Here is a 27,342-nt window from a genome sequence, read left to right on the forward strand (position 1 = left end):
CGGAAGAAGATCGGGATGCCTGAGGGCCAAGCAAGTGGCCCCACAGGGGGCCCACAAGCCCTGTTGCCGCGGCCAGGGGGAGGCCGCGACAACCAAGTTTGTGGCCCCCCTGGCGGTCCCCTGTCCTAGGTCTTTGGCCTATAAATTCCCTAAAAATCCAGAAAAAATCACAGGATCCACAAAAACACTTTTCCGTTTCCGCAAGATCTCATCTGGAGACCCTTCCCGGTGCCCTGCCGGAGGGGACTTTGGAGTTGGAGGGCTTCTTCATCAACATCATCACCCCTCCAATGACTCGTGAGTAGTTCACTTCACACCTACGGGTCTGTAGTTAGTAACTAGATGGCTTCTTCTCTCTCTTGGATCTTCAATACAAAGTTCTCCATGATCTTCATGGAGATCTATCCGATGTAATCCTCTTTGGCGGTGTGTTTGTCGAGATCCGATGAATTGTGGATTTGTGATCAGATTATCTATGATATATATTTGAGTCTTTGTCGATTTCTTATTTGCATGATATGATATCCTTGTAAGTCTCTCCGAGTCTTGGGTTTTGTTTGGACAACTAGATCTATGATTCTTGCAATGGGAGAAGTGCTTGGTTTTGGGTTCAGACGGTGTGGTGACCTTTCCCTGTGACAGAAGGCGCAGCAAGGCACGCATCGTTTTGTTGCCATCAAGGGTTACAAGATGGGCTTTTATTGTAGATATGAGATTGTCCATCTACATCATGTCATCTTGCTTAAGGCGTTACTCTCTTCTTTTGGACTTAATACACTAGATGCATGCTAGATAGCCGTAGACGTGTGGAGTAATAGTAGTAGATGCAGAAAGTATCGATCTACTTGTTTTGGACGTGATGCCTATAGATATAATCATTGCCATAGATAATGTCACGACTTTGCGCGGTTCTATCAATTGCTTGACAGTAATTTGTTCACCCACCATCTACTTGCTTTCATGAGAGAAGCCACTAGTGAACACTACGTCCCCCGGGTCTATTCACACCTACCGTTTCCACTTTTGCTTTTACTTTGCTTTGTTTCTTTTTGCTTTCAGTTCTCACTTGGAAAACAATCTATAAGGGATTGACAACCCCTTCATAGCATTGGGTGCAAGATCTTTGTGTTTGTGCAGGTACTTGTGATATTCCTTCACTGGATCGATACTTTGGTTCTCAAAACTGAGGGAAATACTTACCGCCGCTGTGCTACATCACCCTTTCCGCTTCGAGGGAACACCAACGCAAGGATCCAAGGCCACGGGGGAATCCTTTGCATATTTGCCAAGGAAGTCCCTAAAGGCATAGCCGTAGCAGAAGGATTCCTGGTGCCGTTGCTGAGGGGTATCAAGACAAGAATATTCTGACGTCAGCCCGCTTGTTCCTCGCGCCGTTGGAAGGTCTTTTGTTGTAGTAGCAGGGTGCGGTAAGCTGGTGCAGTTCCAAGCAAAGCGTCATAGCAGATTCTACATGTGAAACGGGGTACATGGATGCCTGGGAGGCAACTAAGGAGGGTGTCTGGATGAAGCAGTTCATGACGGATCTTGAAGTTGTGCCGAGCGCACTAAATCCAATAACTCTGTTTTATGACAACACTGGTGTCATTGCTTTAGCAAAGGAACCAAGGTTTCACAAGAAGACCAGACACATCAAACAACGCTTCAACCTCATCCGCGACTACGTTGAAGGAGAGGACGTAAATATTTGCAAAGTGTAGATGGATCTCAATGTAGCAGATCCGCTGACTAAACCTCTTCCACGAGCGAAGCATGATCAACACCAGAACTGTATGGGTTTTAGATTCATTCCAATGTAAATCGCATAGCGATGTGAGGACTAGATTATTGACTCTAGTGCAAGTGGGAGACTGTTGGAAAAATGTTCTAGAGGCAATGATAAAATAGTTATTATTATATTTCCTGTTTCAAGATAATCGTTTATTATCCATGCTATAATTGTATTGAATGAAAGCATAGATACATGTGTGGATATATATAGACAAAACAATGTCCCTAGCAAGCCTCTAGTTGGCTAGCCAGTTGATCAAGGATGGTTAAGGTTTTCTGATCATACGCAAGTGTTGTCACTTGATAACTGGATCACATCATTAGGAGAATCATGTGATGGACTAGACCCAAAATATGAACGTAGCATGTGATCGTGTCATTTTATTGCTATTGTTTTCTGCGTGTCAAGTATTCATTCCTATGACCATGAAATCATATAACTCACAGACATCGGAGGAATACCTTGTGTGGACTCCTTCCCCCAAACCGAATTGGGGTGGGAGTCCACCTCTCCCTTCGGCCGGCGCCCTTGGGGCTCCCTTCAGCCCCAAGGCTAGCCCCTCCCCTCTTCCTATATTTATTGGTGGTTTTAGGGCTTTTGAGACACAACTTTGCCACGTGCAATTCAAACCTATACCACGTAGTTCTTCCTCTAGATCGGATTTCTGCGGAGCTCGGGCGGAGCCCTGCAGGAGTAGATCATCACGAGCACAGGAGCACCGTCACGCTACCGGAGAACTCATATACTTCTCCGTTTCTCTTGCTGGATCAAGAAGGCCGAGATCGTCATCGAGCTGTACGTGTGCTCAACGCGGAGGTGTCGTCCGTTCGGTGCTAGATCAGAACGGATCATGGGACGGATCGTGGGACGACGGTGATTTGAATCACGAAGCTGTACCACTACATCAACCACGTTTCTTAATGCTTCCCGCTTAGCGATCTACAAGGGTATGTGGATCTAATCTCCTCTCGTAGATGGACATCACCATGATAGGTCTTCGTGTGCGTAGGATTCTTTTTGTTTCCCATGCAACTTTCCCCAACACTAACTACCACTATTGCATAAAAGCCTAGCTATGGAGTGGCAAAAAGGGCTTTGCTGGCGTGGTAGCCCGACGATGGTGCCATTGTTAAAAAATGGTGGCGTTGGGTCCCACGTCAACGGTATTCTACGTGTTGATGGCGTGCCACTTGGACAACACCAACACTATAATTGCTCACCGACATGCAATTTACATTGCATGACAGGAACATTTCATGCAGCCAAAAAAATCCCACGGCATCACATTAATTTTGAATTTGACTTTAGAAACTAGAGCTAAGCTAATAGAACCATTCATTCCAGATAATAATTATTGACAATGTCAAAAGCAGTACTAGAGCCAGGTAGCAATTTAATAAATGACAATCCTCACAAACACGAGCAAACTAGCATAGTTTTGAAGGAATTAATTTCACATCGATGACGATCATCATACTTTTAAAGGAGGTCAATGACGATGATCATCCTCAAGTCCTTCTATGGGGTGTACCTTATAGTGACTAAGACAACCTCTCCAATCGGGAGATTCTTGGCAGCAAGGAAGTTGCTCCACCCAGCCACACTAAAGATAGTGCGACCGTCTGTGTCCATACTCTTGGGGAACGTCGCATGGGAAACAAAAAATTTCCTACGCGCACGAAGATCTATCATGGTGATGTCCATCTACGAGAGGGGATGAGTGATCTACGTACCCTTGTAGATCGTACAGCAGAAGCGTTAGAGAATGCGGTTGATGTAGTGGAACGTCCTCACGTCCCTCGATCCGCCCCGCGAACAATCCCGCGATCAGTCCCACGATCTAGTACCGAACGGACGGCACCTCCGCGTTCAGCACACGTACAGCTCGACGATGATCTCGGCCTTCTTGATCCAGCAAGAGAGACAGAGAGGTAGAAGAGTTCTCCGGCAGCGTGACGGCGCTCCGGAGGTTGGTGATGATCTCGTCTCAGCAGGGCTCCGCCCGAGCTCCACAGAAACGCGATCTAGAGGAAAAACTATGGAGGTATGTGGTCGGGCAGCCGTGAGAAAGTCGTCTCAAATCTGCCCTAAAAGCCCCATATATATAGGAGGAGGGAGGGGGACCTTGCCTTGGGGTCCAAGGGACTCCCAAGGGGTCGGCCGAGCCAAGGGGGGGAGGACTCCCCCCCCCCCAAACCGAGTTGGACTTGGTTTGGTGGGAGGAGTCCCCCTCCCTTCCCACTTCTTCCCTCTTTTTTTTTCTTTTCCTTTGATTTTCTTTCTCTTGGCGCATAGGCCCCTTTGGGCCTGTCCCACCAGCCCACTAAGGGCTGGTGTGTCTCCCCAAAGCCTATGGGCTTCCCCGGGGTGGGTTGCCCCCCCCCCCCCGGTGAACCCCCGGAACCCATTCGTCATTCCCGGTACATTCCCGGTAACTCCGAAAACCTTCCGGTAATCAAATGAGGTCATCCTATATATCAATCTTCGTTTCCGGACCATTACGGAAACCCTCGTGACGTCCGTGATCTCATCCGGGACTCCGAACAACATTCGGTAACCAACCATATAACTCAAATACGCATAAAATAACGTCGAACCTTAAGTGTGCAGACCCTGCGGGTTCGAGAACTATGTAGACATGACCCGAGAGACTCCTCGGTCAATATCCAATAGCGGGACCTGGATGCCCATATTGGATCCTACATATTCTACGAAGATCTTACCGTTTGAACCTCAGTGCCAAGGATTCGTATAATCCCGTATGTCATTCCCTTTGTCCTTCGGTATGTTACTTGCCCGAGATTCGATCGTAGGTATCCGCATACCTATTTCAATCTCGTTTACCGGCAAGTCTCTTTACTCGTTCCGTAATACAAGATCCCGCAACTTACACTAAGTTACATTGCTTGCAAGGCTTGTGTGTGATGTTGTATTACCGAGTGGGCCCCGAGATACCTCTCCGTCATACGGAGTGACAAATCCCAGTCTTGATCCATACTAACTCAACTAACACCTTCGGAGATACCTGTAGAGCATCTTTATAGTCACCCAGTTACGTTGCGACGTTTGATACACACAAAGCATTCCTCCGGTGTCAGTGAGTTATATGATCTCATGGTCATAGGAATAAATACTTGACACGCAGAAAACAGTAGCAACAAAATGACACGATCAACATGCTACGTCTATTAGTTTGGGTCTAGTCCATCACGTGATTCTCCCAATGACGTGATCCAGTTATCAAGCAACAACACCTTGTTCATAATCAGAAGACACTGACTATCATCGACCAACTGGCTAGCCAACTAGAGGCATGCTAGGGACGGTGTTTTGTCTATGTATCCACACATGTAAATGAGTCTTCATTCAATACAATTATAGCATGGATAATAAACTATTATCTTGATACAGGAATTATAATAATAACTATACATTTATTATTGCCTCTAGGGAATAATTCCAACAGTCTCCCACTTGCACTAAAGTCAATAATCTAGCCCTCACATCACTATGTGATTCACATTGTAATAAATCTAACACCCATACAGTTCTGGTGTCGATCATGTTTTGGCCGTGGAAGAGGTTTAATCAGCAGGTCTGCTACATACAGATCCGTGTGCACTTTGCATATATTTACGTCCTCCTCCTCGACGTAGTCGCGGATGAGGTTGAAGCGTCGTTTGATGTGTCTGGTCTTCTTGTGAAACCTTGGTTCCTTTGCTAAGGCAATGGCACCAGTGTTGTCACAGAACAAGGTTATTGGATCCAGTGCACTTGGCACCACTCCAAGATCCGTCATGAACTGCTTCATCCAGACACCCTCCTTAGCCGCCTCCGAGGCAGCCATGTACTCTGCTTCACATGTAGAATCTGCTACGACGCTTTGCTTGGAACTGCACCAGCTTACTGCACCCCCATTAAGAATAAATACGTATCCGGTTTGCGACTTAGAGTCGTCCGGATCTGTGTCAAAGCTTGCATCGACGTAACCTTTTACGGCGAGCTCTTCGTCACCTCCATACACGAGAAACATCTCCTTAGTCCTTTTCAGGTACTTCAGGATATTCTTGACCGCCGTCCAGTGATCCACTCCTAGATTACTCTGGAACCTACCTGCCATACTTATGGCCAGGCTAACATCCGGTCTAGTGCACAGCATTGCATACATGATAGAGCCTATGGCTGAAGCATAGGGGACGGAGCACATATGATCTCTATCTTCATCAGTTGCTGGGCACTGAGTCTTACTCAATCTCGTACCTTGTAACACTGGCAAGAAGCCCTTCTTGGACTGTTCCATTTTGAACCTCTTCAAAACTTTATCAAGGTATGTGCTTTGTGAAAGTCCTATCAGGCGTTTTGATCTATCCCTATAGATCTTAATGCCTAGTATGTAAGCAGCTTCTCCTAGGTCCTTCATAGAGAAACCTTTATTCAAGTAACCTTTTATGCTCTCCAAAAGCTCTACGTTGTTTCCAATCAGTAATATGTCATCCACATATAATATTAGAAACGCCACAGAGCTCCCACTCACTTTCTTGTAAATACAAGATTCTCCAACCACTTGTATAAACCCAAATGCTTTGATCACCTCATCAAAGCGTTTGTTCCAACTCCGAGATGCTTGCACCAGTCCGTAAATGGATCGCTGGAGCTTGCACACCTTGTCAGCATTCTTAGGATCGACAAAACCTTCGGGTTGCATCATATACAACTCTTCCTTAAGGAAACCGTTAAGGAACGCCGTTTTGACATCCATCTGCCAGATTTCATAATCGAAAAATGCAGCTATTGCTAACATGATTCTGACGGACTTAAGCATCGCTACGGGTGAGAAGGTCTCATTGTAGTCAACTCCTGGAACTTGTGAAAAACCCTTTACCACAAGTCGAGCTTTATAAACGGTCACATTACCGTCAGCGTCCGTCTTCTTCTTAAAGATCCATTTGTTCTGAATAGCCTTGCGGCCCTCAGGTAGTATCTCCAAAGTCCACACTTTGTTCTCATACATGGATCCTATCTCGGATTTCATGGCTTCTAGCCATTTTTTGGAATCCGGGCCCACCATTGCTTCTTCATAATTCGCAGGTTCATTGTTGTCTAACAACATGATTGATAAGACGGGATTACCGTACCACTTTGGAGCAGCACGTGATCTCGTCGACCTGCGTGGTTCAACAGAAACTTGAACTGGAGTTTCATGATCATCATCATTAACTTCTTCCTCAACCGGCGTTGCAGTGACAGAGGTTTCCCCTTGCCCTGCGCCACCATCCATAGGGATGAGAGATTCGACAACCTCGTCAAGTTCTATCTTCCTCCCACTCAATTCTCTCGAGAGAAACTCCTTCTCGAGAAAAGTTCCGCTCTTAGCAACAAACACTTTGCCCTCGGATTTGAGATAGAAGGTGTACCCAACCGTCTCTTTTGGGTAACCTATGAAGACGCACTTTTCCACTTTGGGTTCCAGCTTTTCAGGCTGAAGCTTTTTGACATAAGCATCACATCCCCAAACTTTAAGAAACGACAACTTTGGCCTTTTGCCATACCACAGTTCATATGGTGTCGTCTCAACGGATTTCGATGGTGCCCTATTTAAAGTGAATGCAGCTGTTTCTAATGCATAACCCCAAAATGATAACGGCAAATCAGTAAGAGACATCATAGATCGCACCATCTCTAACAAAGTATGATTATGACGTTCGGACACACCATTACACTGTGGTGTTCCAGGCGGTGTTAACTGTGAAACAATTCCACATTGTCTTAAGTGAGTACCAAATTCGAAACTCAGATATTCACCCCCACGATCAGACCGTAGGAACTTGATCTTCTTGTTACGATGATTTTCCACTTCACTCTGAAATTGCTTGAACTTTTCAAATGTTTCAGACTTGTGCTTCATCAAGTAGACATAACCATATCTACTTAAATCGTCAGTGAAGGTGAGAAAATAACGATATCCGCCGCGTGCCTCCACGCTCATTGGACCACACACATCGGTATGTATGATCTCCAACAAGTCACTTGCACGCTCCATTGTTCCGGAGAACGGAGTCTTAGTCATCTTGCCCATGAGGCATGGTTCGCACGTGTCAAGTGAATCAAAGTCAAGTGACTCCAAAAGTCCATCAGCATGGAGTTTCTTCATGCGCTTCACACCAATATGACCCAAGCGGCAGTGCCACAAAAATATGGCGCTATCATTGTTTACTCTAACTCTTTTGGTCTCAATGTTATGTATATGCGTATCGCTATCAAGATTCAATATGAACAATCCTCTCACATTCGGTGCATGACCATAAAAGATGTTACTCATAGAAATAGAACAACCATTATTCTCAGACTTAAAAGAGTAACCGTCTCGCAATAAACAAGATCCAGATATAATGTTCATGCTCAACGCAGGCACTAAATAACAATGATTTAAGTTCATCACTAATCCCGATGGTAGTTGAAGTGACACTGTGCCGACGGCGATTGCATCAACCTTGGAACTGTTTCCTACGCGCATCGTCAATTCGTCCTTCGCCAGCCTTCGTCTATTCCGCAGTTCCTGCTCCGAGTTGCAAATGTGAGCAACAGAACCGGTATCAAATACCCAGGCACTACTACGAGAGCCGGTTAAGTACACATCAATAACATGTATATCAAATATACCTGATTTTTCTTTGCCCGCCTTCTTATCCGCCAGATACTTGGGGCAATTGCGCTTCCAATGACCCATACCCTTGCAATAGAAGCACTCTGTTTCAGGCTTAGGTCCAGCTTTAGGTTTCTTCGGCGGATTGGCAACAGGCTTGCCGCTCTTCTTCGAATTGCCCTTCTTGCCTTTGCCGTTTCTCTTGAAACTAGTGGTCTTGCTCACCATCAACACTTGATGCTCTTTACGGAGTTCAGACTCTGCGACTTTCAGCATCGCAAACAACTCGCCGGGAGACTTGTTCATCCCTTGCATGTTGTAGTTCAACACAAAGCCTTTATAGCTTGGCGGCAGTGATTGAAGGATTCTGTGAGTGATAGCTTCTTGCGGGAGTTCAATCCCCAGTTCAGCTAGACGGTTTGAGTACCCAGACATTTTGAGCACATGTTCACTGACAGACGAGTTTTCCTCCATCTTGCAAGCATAGAATTTATCGGAGGTCTCATACCTCTCGATCCGGGTGTTCTTCTGAAAGATAAACTTCAACTCCTGGAACATCTCAAATGCTCCATGACGCTCAAAGCAACGTTGAAGTCCCGGTTCCAAGCCATACAAGACTGCACATTGAACTATTGAGTAGTCCTCCTTACGTGCTAACCAAGCGTTCTTAACATCCTGATCAGCCGTAGCGGGTGGTTCATCTCCTAGCGCAGCATTAAGGACATAATCCTTCTTTCCAGCTTGTAAGATTATCTTAAGATTACGAGCCCAGTCTACAAAGTTGCTTCCATCATCTTTCAACTTAGCTTTCTCTAGGAACGTATTAAAATTCAGGATGACACTTGCGTGAGCCATGATCTACAACACAAATATATTCAAAGTGGACTTAGACTATGTTCAAGATAATTAGAGTTCAACTTAATCAAATTATATGCTAAACTCCCACTCAAAAAGTACATCTCTCTAGTCATTTGAGTGGTTCATGATCCACTTACACTATCCCAAGTCCGATCATCACGTGAGTTGAGTATAGTTTCAGTGGTAAGCATCCCTATGCTAATCATATAGACTATATGATTCATGATCGACCTTTCGGTCTCATGTGTTACGAGGCCATGTCTGCACATGCTAGGCTCGTCAAGCTTAACCCGAGTGTTCCGCGTGCGCAACTGTTTTGCACCCGTTGTATGTGAACGTTGAGTCTATCACACCCGATCATCACGTGGTGTCTCGAAACGACGAACTGTAGCAACGGTGCACAGTCGGGGAGAACACAATTTCGTCTTGAAATTTTAGTGAGAGATCACCTCATAATGCTACCGTCGTTCTAAGCAAAATAAGGTGCATAAAAGGATTAACATCACATGCAATTCATAAATGACATGATATGGCCATCATCACGTGCTTCTTGATCTCCATCACCAAAACACCGGCACGATCTTCTTGTCACCGGCGCCACACCATGATCATCCATCAACGTGTTGCCATCGTGGTTGTCGTGCTACTTATGCTATCACTACTAAAGCTACATCCTAGCAAAATAGTAAACGCATCTGCAAGCACATATGTTAGTATAAAGACAACCCTATGGCTCCTGCCGGTTGCCGTACCATCGACGTGCAAGTCGATATTTCTATTACAACATGATCATCTCATACATCCAATATATCACATCACATCGTTGGCCATATCACATCACAATCATACCCTGCAAAAACAAGTTAGACGTCCTCTAATTTTGTTGTTGCATGTTTTACGTGGTGACCAAGGGTATCTAGTAGGATCGCATCTTACTTACGCAAACACCACAACGGAGATATATGAGTTGCTATTTAACCTCATCCAAGGACCTCCTCGGTCAAATCCGATTCAACTAAAGTTGGAGAAACCGACACTTGCCAGTCATCTTTGAGCAAAGGGGGTTACTCGTAACGATGAAACCAGTCTCTCGTAAGCGTACGAGTAATGTCGGTCCAAGCCGCTTCAATCCAACAATACCGCGGAATCAAGAAAAGACTAAGGAGGGCAGCAAAACGCACATCACCGCCCACAAAACCTTTTGTGTTCTACTCGAGAAGACATCTACGCATGAACCTAGCTCATGATGCCACTGTTGGGGAACATCGCATGGGAAACAAAAATTTTCCTACGCGCACGAAGACCTATCATGGTGATGTCCATCTACGAGAGGGGATGAGTGATCTATGTACCCTTGTAGATCGTACAGCAGAAGCGTTAGAGAACGCGGTTGATGTAGTGGAACGTCCTCACGTCCCTCGATCCGCCCCGCGAACAATCCCGCGATCAGTCGCACGATCTAGTACCGAACGGACGGCACCTCCGCGTTCAGCACACGTACAGCTCGACGATGATCTCGGCCTTCTTGATCCAGCAAGAGAGACGGAGAGGTAGAAGAGTTCTCCGGCAGCGTGACGGCGCTCCGGAGGTTGGTGATGATCTCGTCTCAGCAGGGCTCCGCCCGAGCTCCGCAGAAATGCGATCTAGAGGAAAAACTATAGAGGTATGTGGTCGGGCAGCCGTGAGAAAGTCGTCTCAAATCTGCCCTAAAAGCCCCATATATATAGGAGGAGGGAGGGGGACCTTGCCTTGGGGTCCAAGGGACTCCCAAGGGGTCGGCCGAGCAAAGGGGGGGAGGACTCCCCCCCCCAAACCGAGTTGGACTTGGTTTGGTGGGAGGAGTCCCCCTCCCTTCCCACTTCTTCCCTCTTTTTTTTCTTTTCCTTTGATTTTCTTTATCTTGGTGCATAGGCCCCTTTGGGGTTGTCCCACCAGCCCACTAAGGGCTGGTGTGTCTCCCCAAAGCCTATGGGCTTCCCCGGGGTGGGTTGCCCCCCCCGGTGAACCCCCGGAACCCATTCGTCATTCCCGGTACATTCCCGGTAACTCCGAAAACCTTCCGGTAATCAAATGAGGTCATCCTATATATCAATCTTCGTTTACGGACCATTCCGGAAACCCTCGTGACGTCCGTGATCTCATCCGGGACTCCGAACAACATTCGGTAACCAACCATATAACTCAAATACGCATAAAACAACGTCGAACCTTAAGTGTGCAGACCCTACGGGTTCGAGAACTATGTAGACATGACCCGAGAGACTCCTCGGTCAATATCCAATAGCGGGACCTGGATGCCCATATTGGATCCTACATATTCTACGAAGATCTTATCATTTGAACCTCAGTGCCAAGGATTCGTATAATCCCGTATGTCATTCCCTTTGTCCTTCGGTATGTTACTTGCCCGAGATTCGATCGTCGGTATCCGCATACCTATTTCAATCTCGTTTACCGGCAAGTCTCTTTACTCGTTCCGTAATACAAGATCCCGCAACTTACACTTAGTTACATTGCTTGCAAGGCTTGTGTGTGATGTTGTATTACCGAGTGGGCCCCGAGATACCTCTCCGTCATACGGAGTGACAAATCCCAGTCTTGATCCATACTAACTCAACTAACACCTTCGGAGATACCTGTAGAGCATCTTTATAGTCACCCAGTTATGTTGCGACGTTTGATACACACAAAGCATTCCTCCGGTGTGAGTGAGTTATATGATCTCATGGTCATAGGAATAAATACTTGACACGCAGAAAACAGTAGCAACAAAATGACACGATCAACATGCTACGTCTATTAGTTTGGGTCTAGTCCATCACGTGATTCTCCCAATGACGTGATCCAGTTATGAAGCAGCAACACCTTGTTCATAATCAGAAGACACTGACTATCATCGACCAACTGGCTAGCCAACTAGAGGCATGCTAGGGACGGTGTTTTGTCTATGTATCCACACATGTAAATGAGTCTTCATTCAATACAATTATAGCATGGATAATAAACTATTATCTTGATACAGGAATTATAATAATAACTATACATTTATTATTGCCTCTAGGGCATAATTCCAACACATACGTAGGTACATGTGGTGATGGAGCCCCTTGTGGTAAGGCCTAGTCTAACAATGCCTGCTTCATCTAGCTCGATACCACAATGCTCACATAGCCTCTTAGGTAATCTCTCAAAAAACAAATATGATGATCATATCACATTACTACACTATAAGCATATCATCACATTAATATACTATGAATATCATATTACTATACTATAAGCATATCATCAAATTCTACACACTAAGCATGTCACATTACTACACCATAAGCATATCATCACATTAATATACTAAGCATATCACATTACTACACTAAGCATATCATCAAATTCCACACACTAATTAAGCATATCATCAAATTCTACACTAAGCATATCATCACATTACTATACTAAGCATATCATCAACTTATACACACTAAGCATATCATCAAATTATACACTAAGCATAACATCACATTACTACACTATAATCAATATATCACATTACTAAATCATATCATGTTACTATACTATAAGCATATCATCACATTAATACACTAAGCATATCACATTACTATACTATAAGCATATTAGGATACTAAGCATATCATCAAATTCTACACAATAAACATATCATCAAATTACTAGAAAATAAGTAACATACCATAACATGGCGGTTAACTATCATCCATGTCAGGAGGGTCAAGAATGGCATCCCAACGTAGGCCTCACGTGGTGGAAGTTTCCCCCACAAAGTGTCTGTTTCATCCTCACTCCGCCTAGTAATTCTTTGGGCATAGGGTGCTTCATCAACTGGGTCCTCATATTCTTCCTCCGAGTTGAGATAGATAATAGCCATCCTTGGAGTTCGTATTCTCAAGGAGAAGCTGACCAATTCACTCCTCATGAGATGCATGCAGGCGATGAAACGATCTCATTCATCGAGTCCAATCTCGGTCATGTTCCGACCCTTATTGACCTTCATAGTGTCGCCCCCCGAGGAGCGTCGAACATGACAGTGTCTCTAGTAATGAGCTCGTTGAAATCCAATCTAACATTGCAAGGGACGAGCTACATAATAAAAACAAAATACACACACAATGAATTACTGGAAATAACAACAAAACCAAAAGAACAAACTAATAGAAGGTTCATATAATTTGTTACCGCTGCAGGAACAAAACACGGCTGGGAGTAAATGCCAAACAACGTGCCAGTTTTAAGGCTAGTTGCGCACCTTGACTTGCGCACTCGACATGGTGGTGGTTGCACCATTCTGCACAAAACATATTGAAAACTAAGTATATAATCGAATTCTAGACTAGTGAACCGACACTAAGTATAATTGAATACTAGCTACGTTGCTAAATATAATTCTACACTAGTAACTATATACATACATAAACAAAATCTATGGAGGGAGACACAAATAAACAAATTATACACCGTATTTCTACTCAAAATGCACTATTAAAATCGGATTTCTACACAAAGCAATCCATGGAATCAAATTTTGATTCTACACTACACAAAGCAATCCGTTATATATATGTACTAAAATTTATACACAAAGCAATCATAAATCAACTTATATATGAATCTCACATATGGATTATGCATGGAAGGAGGAGGTGTGAGTGGAGAGGAAGGAGATGCAATGGGAGGAGAATGAGAGGATTGAACCTTGCTCGATGGCGACAAGGTGGCGACGGTGCAGCGACGGGAGGTGACGGGTGGCGACTCGCCGAGGGGAGTTGAAATGAAAGGGAGACAACTTAGCTCTTTTACTAAGGCATGGGAGTTGACTTAGATGGGCCATTGATGGCGTGGGCCTAAAATGCAACTCCATACCTAATAATAGCCCAAATGAAAAAGAATAATTAAGACTAAAGAAAGACTTAACATAATTAAATACTCAAAATTAGAACTGGTCACAATAATGATGTCAAAAATGTAATGTAATCTTTAAATACTTAAAATACTAGTTTAAATGGAAATATTATTCCCCGCGTAAAATAAGTTGGCATGCTAGCACTACTTAATTAGCTACAACGTGCACAGAAATTCGACGACACCATATTTTCCAAATGGTGAGTACATGTGGGCCAACAGATTTATGACATGTCCAAAAATAGCCACGCGAGCATTAACTATTTACATTTGGCATAACACTTTAGCCGATGCTAGCACTATTTTAAAAAAATAGTGCCGGTGTTGTGTGAAAATGGTGTGCCACCAGTAAGAGCCGTGGATAACCATTTCTCCACTAGTGTAAGAACCCGTAGGTTTGTGGTGAACTACTCACACAGCACCATGGGAGCAGCAAGGTTGATGTAGAGGCCCTACATGATCGATACCCCGTTGGTAGGGCACTGGAACAGGGCTCCAGATGGGCACATGGCGGAACAGAGACTTGCGGCGGTGGAAAAAGTGTTTCGGGAGTCTCCCTAGGGTTTTTGGGATATATGTGAATTTATAGTGGAGAAAATGAGGCTAGATGAGCTGGGAGGTGGCCCCAAGCCATTAGGGTGCAGGCACCCCCTTTGGGAACGCCGTGTTGGCTTGGGGGCACCCCGTGCGCCCTCCGGTCTTCCTTTGAAGCTTCGAGGTATGTATTTGTTCCAGAAAAAATCATCAAAAAGTTTTGGGGTATTTCGACTTTGCTTGTTATAGTATTCTTGAAAAGCCAAAAACATGCAGAAAACAACAATCGGCACTTGGCAATGGGTTAATAGCTTAGTGCTAAAAAATAATTTAAATCAGCAAGTACATGCCTATAAAGCATACTAGAATGATAATATAATAGCATGGAAGAATAAAAAATTATAGATATGTTGGAGACGTATCAACATCCCCAAGCTTAATTCATGCTCGTCCTTGAGTAGGTAAATGATAAAAACAATTTTTTGATGTGACATGCTAGCCAACATGTAATCTCTTCCAGGTACAATCATTGAGAAATGATGAATTAACAAACACTTACATAGTAATATCCATAAACATAAGTAACATAATCTTCAAATTTCAAAATACACGATCCTTCAAGAATTTTTAACCCCCATTCGTTTTACCATATTAGCATGTCATGGCTCCTTCTTCACCACATAAATACAAATGTGAAGCAGCATGGTGTTAAGCCAAGCAATTGCGTCGTACTTTTTAACATGCTTCAACATTTTATACCTCACTCAATACATGAGCGTGAACCATGGACATAGCATATCGGTGGAATAGAATATGGTGGTAGGTTTCGAAGGGATAAAAAGTGGAGAAGAAAGTGTCGCATCAACTAGGTGGATCAATGGGCTATGGAGATGCCCATCAATCGATATCAATACGAGGAATAGGGATTGCCATGCAACGGATGCACTAGATCTATAAGTGTATGAAAACTCAGCTAAAGCTAACTGGGTGTGCATCCAACTTCCTTGCTCATGAAGACCTCGGGCATTTGAGGAAGCCCGTCATCGGAATATACACGCCAAGTTCTATAATGAAAAATTCCCACTATCATATGAAAATGACAAAACATGAGACTCTCGATTTGAAAAACATGGTGCTACTTTGGAGCACAAGTGTGGAAAAAGAGGTAGTAGCACCATCCCTTCTCTCTTTTATCTCATTTATTTCTTTATTTTTTTCCTTTTTCTTTTTTATTTATTGTTCATCCGGAGTCTCACCCCGACTTGTCGGTGAATCATTATCTCCATCACCCTTTCCTCACCGAGACAGTGCTCTAATAATGAAAACATCACACTTCTATCTACTTACAACTCGATATGAAAAACTACTAAACATCATGACTCTATATGAGTGCCTCTGGCAATGTACTAGGATGTGCGATGATCTAGCATAACATGTACACAATGATGAATGGTGGATTTGCGAGAAATAATATGTGAGCTATATGATCATGCAAAGCAATATGACAATGACTGTACAAGTCATAACACGTAATGGTGGAAGTTGTATGGCAATATATCTTGGAATGGCTATGGAAATGCCATGATAGGTAGGTATGGTGTCTATTTTGAGGAAGACATAAGGTGGCTTATGTGCAATAGAGCATATCATGTCGCGAGGTTTGGATGCACTGGCGAAGTTTGCATCGATCCTCGAGGTGAGAAGGGGCAATGCATGATACTGAAGAGGCTAGCAAATATGGAAGGGTGAGAGTGCATACATCCATGTATTCACATTAGTCATAAAGAGCTCACATACTTATTGCAAAGCTTTATTAGCTCTCTCGAAGCAAACTACTACTCGCATGCCCCGAGGAGGAAGGTTGAGAGGAGTTAACCATCGCGCGCCCCCGACCTAAACAACACTGTTATTTCAACGAGGAATAGATATATAACAATATTGTGTAAAAAATTTATATCAAAAATATGTTTCCGTAAAAGTTTCTGTTTTTGCATCGTATCAATTCTACTTCTCATTCAAATCATCCCAAAAGTTTTACTTGCTAGAAACACTAATTTAAACATAAAACCACAACATTATAGTATAAATAATCATGTTAACTCACACAAACATAAAGTATAACAAGAAAAATAAGATAACTATTTGCTTGCCTCCCAACAGTCGCTATCATTTTATGCCCTAGTTAGGCATAATGCGTAGTTTCAAGTGGTATCATCTTTGACATTCGGTCCATACGTATCCCTCATGATAGACTCATAAGGTAGTTTAACTCTCTTCCTAGGGAAGTGTTCCATCCCTTTCCTAAATAGGAATGGGAATGTTATGTTTCCCTCTTCATATGAATAATAACACCTATAGTTCATAAGAAAGGTCTTCCAACTATAATTGGACAAAACAGTTTGCACTCACTATAAAGCATAATTAAATCTACATGCACATAATTTGTATTAGAAAGAATAAGCACATCATTTATTCTACCCAAAGGTTTCTTAATTGTAGAATCCGCAAGATGCAAGTTAAGGGAATAGTCTTGTATATCGGTGAGACCAAGCACATCACAAACAGATTTTGGTATAGTTGAGACACTAGCACCAAGGTAACACAAAGCATTACATTCATATTACTTAAGCTTGATTTTAATAGTAGGTTCCCATTCATCATGCAACTTTTCAGGTATAGAAACTTCTAGCTCAAGTTTCTCATCATAAGCTTTTATCATTGCTTCTACAAGACGTTTAGTAATAGCTTTATTTTGTTCACTAGTAATGGATTGCAACAAGGAAATACATTCAACCAAAGAAGAACTTCCATAATTAAATTCACTAGTTAAAGTTTTGACCTCTCCAAACCCAGTTTTTTCATTTTTTTCATTAAGATCATCACCCTCCGAACAAATGAGACGCCTTCTAGGTAAAGTTGACTAATATCCAATCCCTTTATCATATATTTTCAGATTAGTAAATAAATATTTAATAGGAGAAGTACCAATCATTTTAAGACCTTCATCATGATTATGGTAAAAACTGGGTGGAAGAGTTTTTTTTTCTAAGAATTCATGTTTAATTATTAACCTAGCGGTCCTCTCCTTACTTTCATTAATAGATATTTGGATAGATTTAATGGACTCATTGATATCACGCTTTGGTGGCAATTTTTTATTTTTAGGAGTTTCCACATCAAGAGTAATTCTATCCATGTTCCTAGCCATATCATCAACTTTATGCAACTTTTATTCTACCATAGTATTCCAAATCTCTTTGGGAACTAATAAGTTCTTTAATGGTGTTCTCAAGATCAGAGGATAAACTATTATTATTAGTTGAATAATTTCCATGAGAATTATCATAAGAGTTGCCAGAATTATTAGGGGAATTACCGGGATAGAGCCTAGCATTGAAAATACCTATATAAGCATTATTGTTGAAATTATTTCAAGAGACAAAGTTCACATCAATAGCATCGTTATTTATACAGTCAAAGCAGATACTGGCATACAATTGGGATCAACTTGAGGATGTTTAATAACAACCATATTCATAAGAGTATCCATTTTATTAATCAAAGTAGCAATTTCTTCAACAGAATTTACCTTCTTACGAGTTGGAGCTCTTTTGGTTATTGAGAATAGTTTGTCATGATATTGTCCAGAAGTTTAGTGGCCTATCCCGATGTCACATCCATGATGGTACCAACTGTAGCAGAATCTAGAATATTTCTAAACACAAAGTTTAGTCCCACATAGAAATTTTGTATAATCATCCATAAACCTAAACCATGCGTGGGCCAATTTCTAATCATCAAATTCATTCACTCCCATGCTTGTGCAACATGTTCTTTCTCATGGTGTTTAAAATTCATAATTTGATTACGAAGAGAGATAATCTTAGCGGGAGGAAAATACTTGGCAATGAAAGCATATTTACACTTATCCCATGTTCCAATAATATTATGTGGTAAATATGAAAAGGAAGCTTTAGCTTTATATCTTAGTGAAAAAGCAAATAATTTTAATTGGATAATATAATTATTGATATCCTTTTCCTTTCGAATATCACATAATTCAACAAACGTGTTGAGATGAGAATCGGGATCCTCATTAGGACTTCCCAAAAATTGTTCTCTCATCTCAAGATTTATCAATGCAACATTAATATCATAAAACTCCGCACTAGTGGCGGGTGGTATAGGAGTACTAATAAAATCATTATTATTAGTCTGGGATAAGTCACACAACTTAGTATTATCTTGAGACATAGTGACAAAACTAGCAAAGTAACAAGCACAACAAGTAAACTAGCATGTACATCACGCAAACAAATAAACTAGCAAGAATAAATATTTTCGTAATTTTGATTTTTATAGAAATAAAAATTTATAATCAAATAAAATTTTGAACAAGTTAATGATAATTTGTGTGAGGGTACGTGATGAGAAATTGGTGATACTCCCTGACAACAACGCCAGAAATCCTTCCTGATACTTGTGATCTGCGTTGGATTTTTTCCCAAAGGGGGGGTGGTGCAACATAGTAGAGGTAAGTATTCCCCTCAGTGCAAACCAAGGTTATCGAACCAATAGGAGGACCACACAATTTCCCGTGTTCATTGCGTGCACAGAAAAGAGCACACATTTGCACCCAACACCAGAAAGAGGGTTGTCAACCCCCTTGAACTCGTTACTTGCAACCGATAAGTAGTGATAGATAGATAATTTCAATATATTAAATATAAAAAGCAAATACAAAAAATAGAAGGCAGCGAGGTAATTTGGTTTTGTAAATATATTTATGAGGAGACACGGGGGACATAGTTTTAGCTAGAGGCTTCTCTCTCCTAGAAAGCACACGGTGGGTAGACAAATTAGTGTTGGGCAATTGATAGAAACACGCTTAGTTATGCAATATTAATTCATGGCAATGATTGCTACGGCAACAAAAGTCCTTCCCTGGCAACAGCGCCAGAAATCCTTCTGCTACTTCTCAAACAACAGCGCCAGAAATTGACACATTGATGGAGACTTGCTTGCGTTGGTTTTTCCCTTGAAGAGGAAAGGGTGATGCAGCACAGGAGCAGTATGTATTTCCCTCAGTTTGAGAACCAAGGTATCAATCCAGTAGGAAAATCTCCTCAAGTCCAGAGTACCTGCGCAAACACAAACGAGCTTGCACCCAACGCTATAAAGGGCTTTTCAATCCCTTCAAGATTGTTTGCAAAGTGAGATCTGAAGGTGGAAAGTGCAACGAAGTAAAAAGTGTAAGGCTGAAAATATGGTGAGGAGTAGACCCGGGGGCCATAGAGTTCACTAGAGGCTTCTCTCAAAATAGCAAATATCCCGGTGGGTGAACAAATTACTGTCGAGCAATTGATAGAACCGCGCAAAGTCATGACGATATCTAAGGCAATGATCATACATATAGGCATCACGTCCGAGACAAGTAGACCGATACTTTGTGCATCTACTACTATTACTCCACACATCGACCGCTATCCAGCATGCATCTAGTGTATTGAGTTCATGACGAACAGAGTAACGCCTTAAGCAAGATGATATGATGTAGAGGGATAATCTCAAACCAATGATGAAAACCCCATCTTTTTACCCATGATGGCAACAACACGATGCGTGCCTCGCTACCCCTTTTGTCACTGGGTGAGGTCACCGCACGATATGAACCCAAATCCAAGCACTTCTCTCATTGCAAGAATCATAGATCTAGTTGGCCAAACAAAACCCACAACTCGAAGAGAATTACAAGGATATGAAATCATGCATAAGAGACATGAGAAGAAACTCAAATAATATTCATAGATAATCTGATCATAAATCCACAATTCATCGGATCTCGACAAACACACCGCAAAATAAGATTACATCGGATAGATCTCCATCAAGATCATGGAGAACTTTGTATTGAAGATCCAAGAGAGAGAAGAAGCCATCTAGTTACTAGCTATGGACCCGTAGGTCCATGGTGAACTACTCACGCATCATTGGAGAGGTCAAGGTGTTGATGAATAAGCCCTCCGTATCCGAATCCCCCTCCGGTAGGGCACCAGAACGTGCCCCAGATGGGATCTTGCAGAGACAGAAGCTTGCGGCGGCGAAAAAGTACTTTCGATGATCTCCTGATTTTTTATGGAATTTTAGAGAATATATAGGCGCAAAACCTAGGGCAAAGGAGCCTCAAGGAGACCGCAAGCCAGGGGGCGCGGGCCCCCTAGCCGCGCCATGAGGGCTTGTGGGGTCCCTGGTGGCCCCCTGTCCTGACTCTCCGGCTCCCCGATCTTTTTCCGTTCCGAAAAAAATCTTTTTGGCAGTTTCATTCCATTTGGACTCCGTTCAAAATCCTCCTCTGAAATGGGTCAAAAACATGGAAAAAACAGGAACTGGCACTTGGCACTGAGTTAATAAGTTAGTCCCAAAAAATATATAAAAGACATGCAAAACATCCAAAGTTTGACAAGATAATAGCATGGAACCATCAAAAATTATAGATACGTTGGAGACGTATAAAGCATCCCCAAGCTTAACTCCTGCTCGTCCTCGAGTTGGGAAGTGATAAAGACTGAATTTTTGATGTGGAATGCTACCTAGCATAGTTGTCCTTTGCAACTTCTTTCACGTGACATGAATGTTCAGATCCTTAAGATTCGAAACAATAGTTTGCTATTGACATGAAAACAATAATACTTCAAGGAAACTAACAAGGTAACCATGAACTTTCAAAATAACAAGGCCAAGGAAAGTTATCCCTACAAAATCATATAGTCTGGCTATGCTCCATCATCCTCACGCAACTAATGTAAATCATGCACAACCCCAGTTTTGGCCAAGTAATTGTTTTCGCACTCTTACTCTCTCAAACCTTTTATAACTATCACGCAATGCATGAGCGTGGGCCATGGATATAACACTATAGGTGGCATAGAGTGTGGTCGTGGTTGCGAGACAAAAAGGAGGAGATGGTCACATTGACTCAGCGTATCAAAGGGCTATGGAGATGCCCATTAATAGATATCAATGTGAATGAGTAGGGATTGCCATACAAAAGGATGCACTAGAGCTATAAGTATGTGAAAGCTCAAAAGGAAAACTAGTGGGTGTGCATCCAACTTGCTTGCTCACGAAGACCTAGGGCAATTTTGAGGAAGCCCATCATTGGAATATACAATCCAAGTTATACAATGAAGATTCCCACTAGCATATGATAGTGACAAAGCAAGAAGTTGTCAATCATGAAGAACATGGTGCTATTATGAAGCACAAGTGTGGAAAAAGATAGTAGCATTGTCCCTTCTCTCTTTTTCTCTCTCTCTCTTTTTATTTGGGCTCTTGGGCCTCTCTTTTTTATTTTTTTTTGTATGGGCTCTTTGGCCCCTTTTTTCCTCACATGGGACAATGCTCTAATAGTGATGATCATCACACTTTTATTTACTCACAGCTCAGAGCTTAGAACGATGATGACTCTATAGGAAATGCCTCCCGTAGTGTACGGGGATGTGCAACGATCTAGCTTGGCGTATGACGTTGAAACATCTCGCTAGCTATCTTACAATCATGCAATGGCAATATGAGAGTGACTGCACAAGTCATGAGACGAAACGGTGGGAGTTGCATGACAATATATCTCGGAATGGCTATGAAAATGCCATAGTAGGTAGGTATGGTGGCTGTTTTGAGGAAGGCATATGGTGGGTTTGTGCACCGGCGAGAATTGCGCGGCACTAGAGAGGCTAGCAATGGTGGAAGGTGAAAGTGCATCTATACCATGGACTCACATTAGTCATGAAGAACTCACATACTTGATGCAAAAGTTTTTATTTGAAATCGAAACAAAGTGCTAAATGCATACTCCTAGGGGAAGGGTTGGTAGGTGTTAACCATCGTGCGATCCCGACCTCAACACAAAGGATGACAATCAATAGATCAATTATGCTCCGACTTCCTAACGTAGCGGTTCACCATACATGCATGCTACGGGAATCACTAACTTCAACACAAGTATTTCTAGATTCACAACACCCTACTAGCATAGCTCTTTATATTACCAAATCCACGTCTCAAAACTAATTGAGAGGAATCAAGACTTCTCTTTCTACTCAATGCACATGAAGATGGAGGTTTTTGTATCCTCTTTGGGTACCTATCACCTTTGGGACTACTTTCATAGCATAATCCAACTACCAAGTCACGCACCGCCGTGCTCTAAAAGATATAAGTGAAGCACATAGAGCAAAATTATCTAGCTCAAAAGATATAAGTGAAGCACTATGAGCATTCTAGCAAAATCACGATGAGTGCATGTCTCTCTCTCAAAAAGGTGTGCGGTAAGGATGATTGTGACACAACAAAAAGAAAAGACTCCTACGAAACAAGACGCTCCAAGCAAAACACATATCATGTGGTGAATAAAAATATAGCTCCAAGTACTGTTACAGATGGATTGAAGACGAAAGAGGGGATGCCTTCCCGGGGCATCCCCAAGCTTAGGATTTTTGGTGTCCTTGAATATGGTTGGGATGCCTTGGGCATCCCCAAGATTGAGCTCTTTCCACTCCTTATCTCTTTGTCCATGAGAACATCACCCAAAACTTGAAAACTTCACAACACAAAACTTAAACAGAAACTTGTGATAACATTAGCACAAGAAAACAAACCACCACTTATTTTGGTACTGTAGAAAACTTGAATTCTATATATATTGGTGTTGGGATACTGTATTCTTACTTTTCCATGGCTAGTACCCCCCGATAGTAACCATAGTTTCATCAAAACAAGCAGCCAACTCAACAAAAACAGAATATGTCAAAAACAGACCAGTCAGTAGCAATGTGTATACTTCGTACACTTCTGGTACCTCAATTTTTTTTGAAAAATTACGAATGCCTTGGGAAAAGGCATATCAACCAGCAGAAAAAAGAATCAACTCAAAATCTCTTTCTGAATAAAAATGAGAAATCATCTCGTGAGCAAAACGTTTCTGTCTTTTTCCAGCAGGATCAAACAACCATCACCAAGACTAGTCATAAAGATTTTGCTTGGCTCAAACACAAAAAGAAACACAAATAACACAATCACAACAGAATTATGATGGTGTGGACGGAACAAAATAGAAAGAAAATGATAAATTCATTGGGTTGCCTCCCAACAAGCGCTATTGTTTAACGCCCTTAGCTAGGCATAAAAGCGATAGAATCACGTATCGTCGTCTTTGGTGCTCAAACCATAAGTGGCCCTCATCATGGACTCATAAGGCAATCTTATTTTCTTTCTAGGAAAGTGTTCCATGCTCTTCTTTAAAGGAAATTGAAATCTAATATTCCCTTCCTTCTTATCGATGATAGCACCGATAGTCCTTAGGAAAGGTCTACCAAGAGTAATATGGCATGTAGGATTGCAATCAATGTCAACCACAATGAAACCCACGGGTACATAGTTCCTATTTGCAATAATAAGAACATCATTGATCCTTCCCATGGGTTTCTTGACAGTAGAATCCGCAAGATGCAAATTAATAGAACACTCTTCAATCTCATTAAAACCCAGGACATCACATAAAGACTTTGGAATCGCGGAAACACTAGCACCCAAATCACACAAAGCATTGCATTCATAGTTTTTGATTTTGATTTTGATGGTAGGTTCCCACTCATCATGAAGCTTTCTAGGGATAGAGACTTCCAATTCAAGTTTCTCTTCAAGAGATTTTATCATAGCTTCGACGATATGATCGGTAAAGGCCTTGTTTTGGCTATAAGCGTGTGGAGAGTTTAACATGGATTGCATCAAGGAAATGCATTCAATCAAGGAGCAACTATCATAAATGAATTCCTTGAAATGCATGGTTGTAATTTCATTACTACTCAAAGCTTTAATATCTTCTACTCCACTTTCAATGGTTTTAGCATCAAGATAGATGGACTCCGAATCATTGGGGCACTTTTCAACCAAAGTGGATTCATATCCAGCCCCATAATCATTAGGTTTGCCACAAGAAAACAAAGATTCAATGGGAGTCACACCAAGCACTTTAAGATCTTCGTGATTCTTATCACGAGAACACGCCTTTTTAAGCCATTCATGTCTAGCACGAATTTGGGCGGTTCTTTCTTGTCTCTCAATCATGGAAACACGCATAGCTTTCAAATTTTCATCCATATTGATCTTGGGAGGAGCACATCTAACTTTGAAAGCATCAACATCACTAGACATTCTATGAACGCTCCTAGACAAATCGTCAATTTTGAGTAGCTTTTCCTCTATGGACGCATTGAAAATCTTTTGTGAGTTGATGAACTCTTTGATATTACTCTCTAGATCAGAGGGTAATCTATTGTAATTTCCATGAGTGTTGTTGTAGGAGTTGCCAAAGTTATTAGAGGATTTACTAGGAAAAGGCCTAGGAACATAGTTTCCTCTAAAAGCATTGTTGTTGCCAAAATTATTCCTACCAACAAAATTAATGTCCAAGCTAGCGTTGCTACTCTCAATCAAATAAGACAAGGGCATATCAATAGGATCTAAAGGAGCACTTCTACTAGCAACCAAATTTATTAACTCATCCATCTTAGCACTCAACGAGTTAATTTCTTCTATAGCGTGTACCTTCTTACTAGTAGGTGACCTTTCAGTGTGCCACTTAGAGTAGTTCGTCATGATGTTGTCTAGGAGCTTTGTGGCTTCCACCTGAGGAGGAGTCCAAGATATTTCTAGAAGCGAAATTCAAGCCAGCATAGAAGATTTGTATAATCATCCAAAGACTCAAGCCATGAGCGGGACAATTTCTAATCATCAATTTCATTCTCTCCCAAGATTGTGCAACATGTTCATGATAAAGTTGCTTGAAATTCATGATATAATTCTGGAGAGAGATAATCTTAGCCGCGGAAAATACTTGGATATATAAGCATCTTTGCACTTATCCCAAGAATCGATACTATTTTTGGGCAAAGACGAAAACCAAGTTTTTGCGCGATCTCGCAACGAGAAAGGAAAGAGCTTCCATTTAATCACATCATTATCCACATCTCACTTATTTTGCATATCGCAAAGCTCAATAAGGTATTGAGATGGGATGCAGCATCTTCACTAGGAAGGCCGAAGAATTGCTCTTTCATAACAAGATTCAGCAAAGCGGCATTGATTTCGTATGACTCCGCACTATTGGCGGGAGCAATGGGAGTACTAATAAAATCATTATTTTTAGTATTCGAGAAGTCACAAAGTTTGGTGTTTTCATTCATGGCGACTCCGGCAAGCAAGCAAGCACACAAGCTAACAAAGAGCAAGCGAGAAAAGGGCGAACGAAAAGGCAAACGAAAAAGGCAAATTGTGAAGTGGGGGAGAGGAAAACGAGAGGCAAGTGGCAAACAAAGTAAATGCAAGAGATGAGTCTGCGAAACATACTTGGATGAGTTCTTGACTTGATCCTCCCCGGCAACGGCGCCATAAATTCTTCTGCTACGCCAACAAAAGTCCTTCCCCGACAACGGCGCCAGAAATCCTTCTACTACTTCTCAAACAACAGCGCCAGAAATTGACACGTTGACGGAGACTTGCTTGCGTTGGTTTTTCCCTTGAAGAGGAAAGTGTGATGCAGCACAGGAGCAGTAAGTATTTCCCTCAGTTTGAGAACCAAGGTATCAATCCAGTAGGAGAATCTCGTCAAGTCCAGAGTACCTGCGCAAACACAAACGAGCTTGCACCCAACGCTATAAAGGGGTTGTCAATCCCTTCAAGATTGTTTGCAAAGTGAGATCTGAAGGCGGAAAGTGCAACGAAGTAAAAAGTGTCAGGCTGGAAATATGGTGTGGAGTAGACCCCGGGGCCATAGTGTTCACTAGAGTCTTCTCTCAAAATAGCAAATATCACGGTGGGTAAACAAATTACTGTCGAGCAATTGATAGAACCGCGCAAAGTCATGACGATACCTAAGGATGTGATCATACATATGGGCATCATATCCGAGACAAGTAGGACGATACTTTCTGCATCTGCTACTATTACTCCACACATCGACCACTATCCAGCATGCATCTAGTGTATTGAGTTCCTGACGAACAGAGTAACGCCTTAAGCAAGATGACATGATGTAGAGGGATAATCTCAAATCAATGATGAAACCCCATCTTTTTACCCTTCATGGCAACAACACGATGCGTGGCTCGCTACCCGTTCTGTCACTGGGTGAGGTCACCACACAGTATGAACCAAAACCAAGCACTTCTCCCATTGTAAGAATCATAGATCTAGTTGGCCAAACAAAACCCACAACTCGAAGAGAATTACAAGGATATGAAATCATGCATAAGAGAGATCATAAGAAACTCAAATAAGATTCGTAGATAATCTGATCATAAATAACTCAAATAAGATTCATAGATAATCTGATCATAAATCTAGAATTCATCGGATCTCGACAAACACACCGCAAAAGAAGATTACATCGGATAGATCTCCATGAAGATCATAGAGAACTTTGTATTGAAGATCCAAGAGAGAAAAGAAGCCATCTAGTTACTAGCTATGGACCCGTAGGTCTATGGTGAACTACTCACGCATCATCGGAGAGGTCATGGTGTTGATA

The 27,342-nt window shown here is 42.1% G+C and overlaps 1 protein-coding gene across 1 annotated transcript; it reads right to left on the bottom strand.

Moving 5' to 3' along the window:
• Nucleotides 1-3,307: 3,307 nt before the first annotated feature.
• Nucleotides 3,308-13,248, bottom strand: LOC123430779. Its single transcript, XM_045114619.1, has 3 exons — nucleotides 12,997-13,248; nucleotides 12,372-12,476; nucleotides 3,308-3,424 (listed from the first exon to the last, which is right to left on the bottom strand). Exons 1-3 carry the CDS (start codon nucleotides 13,246-13,248, stop codon nucleotides 3,308-3,310), a joined length of 474 nt encoding a protein of 157 aa, XP_044970554.1.
• Between the last annotated feature and the right edge of the window lie 14,094 nt (nucleotides 13,249-27,342).

Source organism: Hordeum vulgare, chromosome 2H (genome assembly GCF_904849725.1).
Source record: "Hordeum vulgare subsp. vulgare chromosome 2H, MorexV3_pseudomolecules_assembly, whole genome shotgun sequence".
Taxonomy (NCBI): Eukaryota; Viridiplantae; Streptophyta; class Magnoliopsida; order Poales; family Poaceae; genus Hordeum; species Hordeum vulgare.

Bases quoted from the DNA above. Each gene is read 5' to 3' on its own strand.
- LOC123430779 (XM_045114619.1), bottom strand. From the start codon at position 13,248: ATGCATCTCATGAGGAGTGAATTGGTCAGCTTCTCCTTGAGAATACGA. The intron at 12,477-12,996 runs GTATGTTACTTA...TTGTTTTTTGAG, and splicing joins TAGTTAACCGCCATGTTATG to AGATTACCTAAGAGGCTATG. The intron at 3,425-12,371 runs GTATGTGTTGGA...ACGTTCCCCAAG, and splicing joins CCATCACCACATGTACCTAC to AGTATGGACACAGACGGTCG.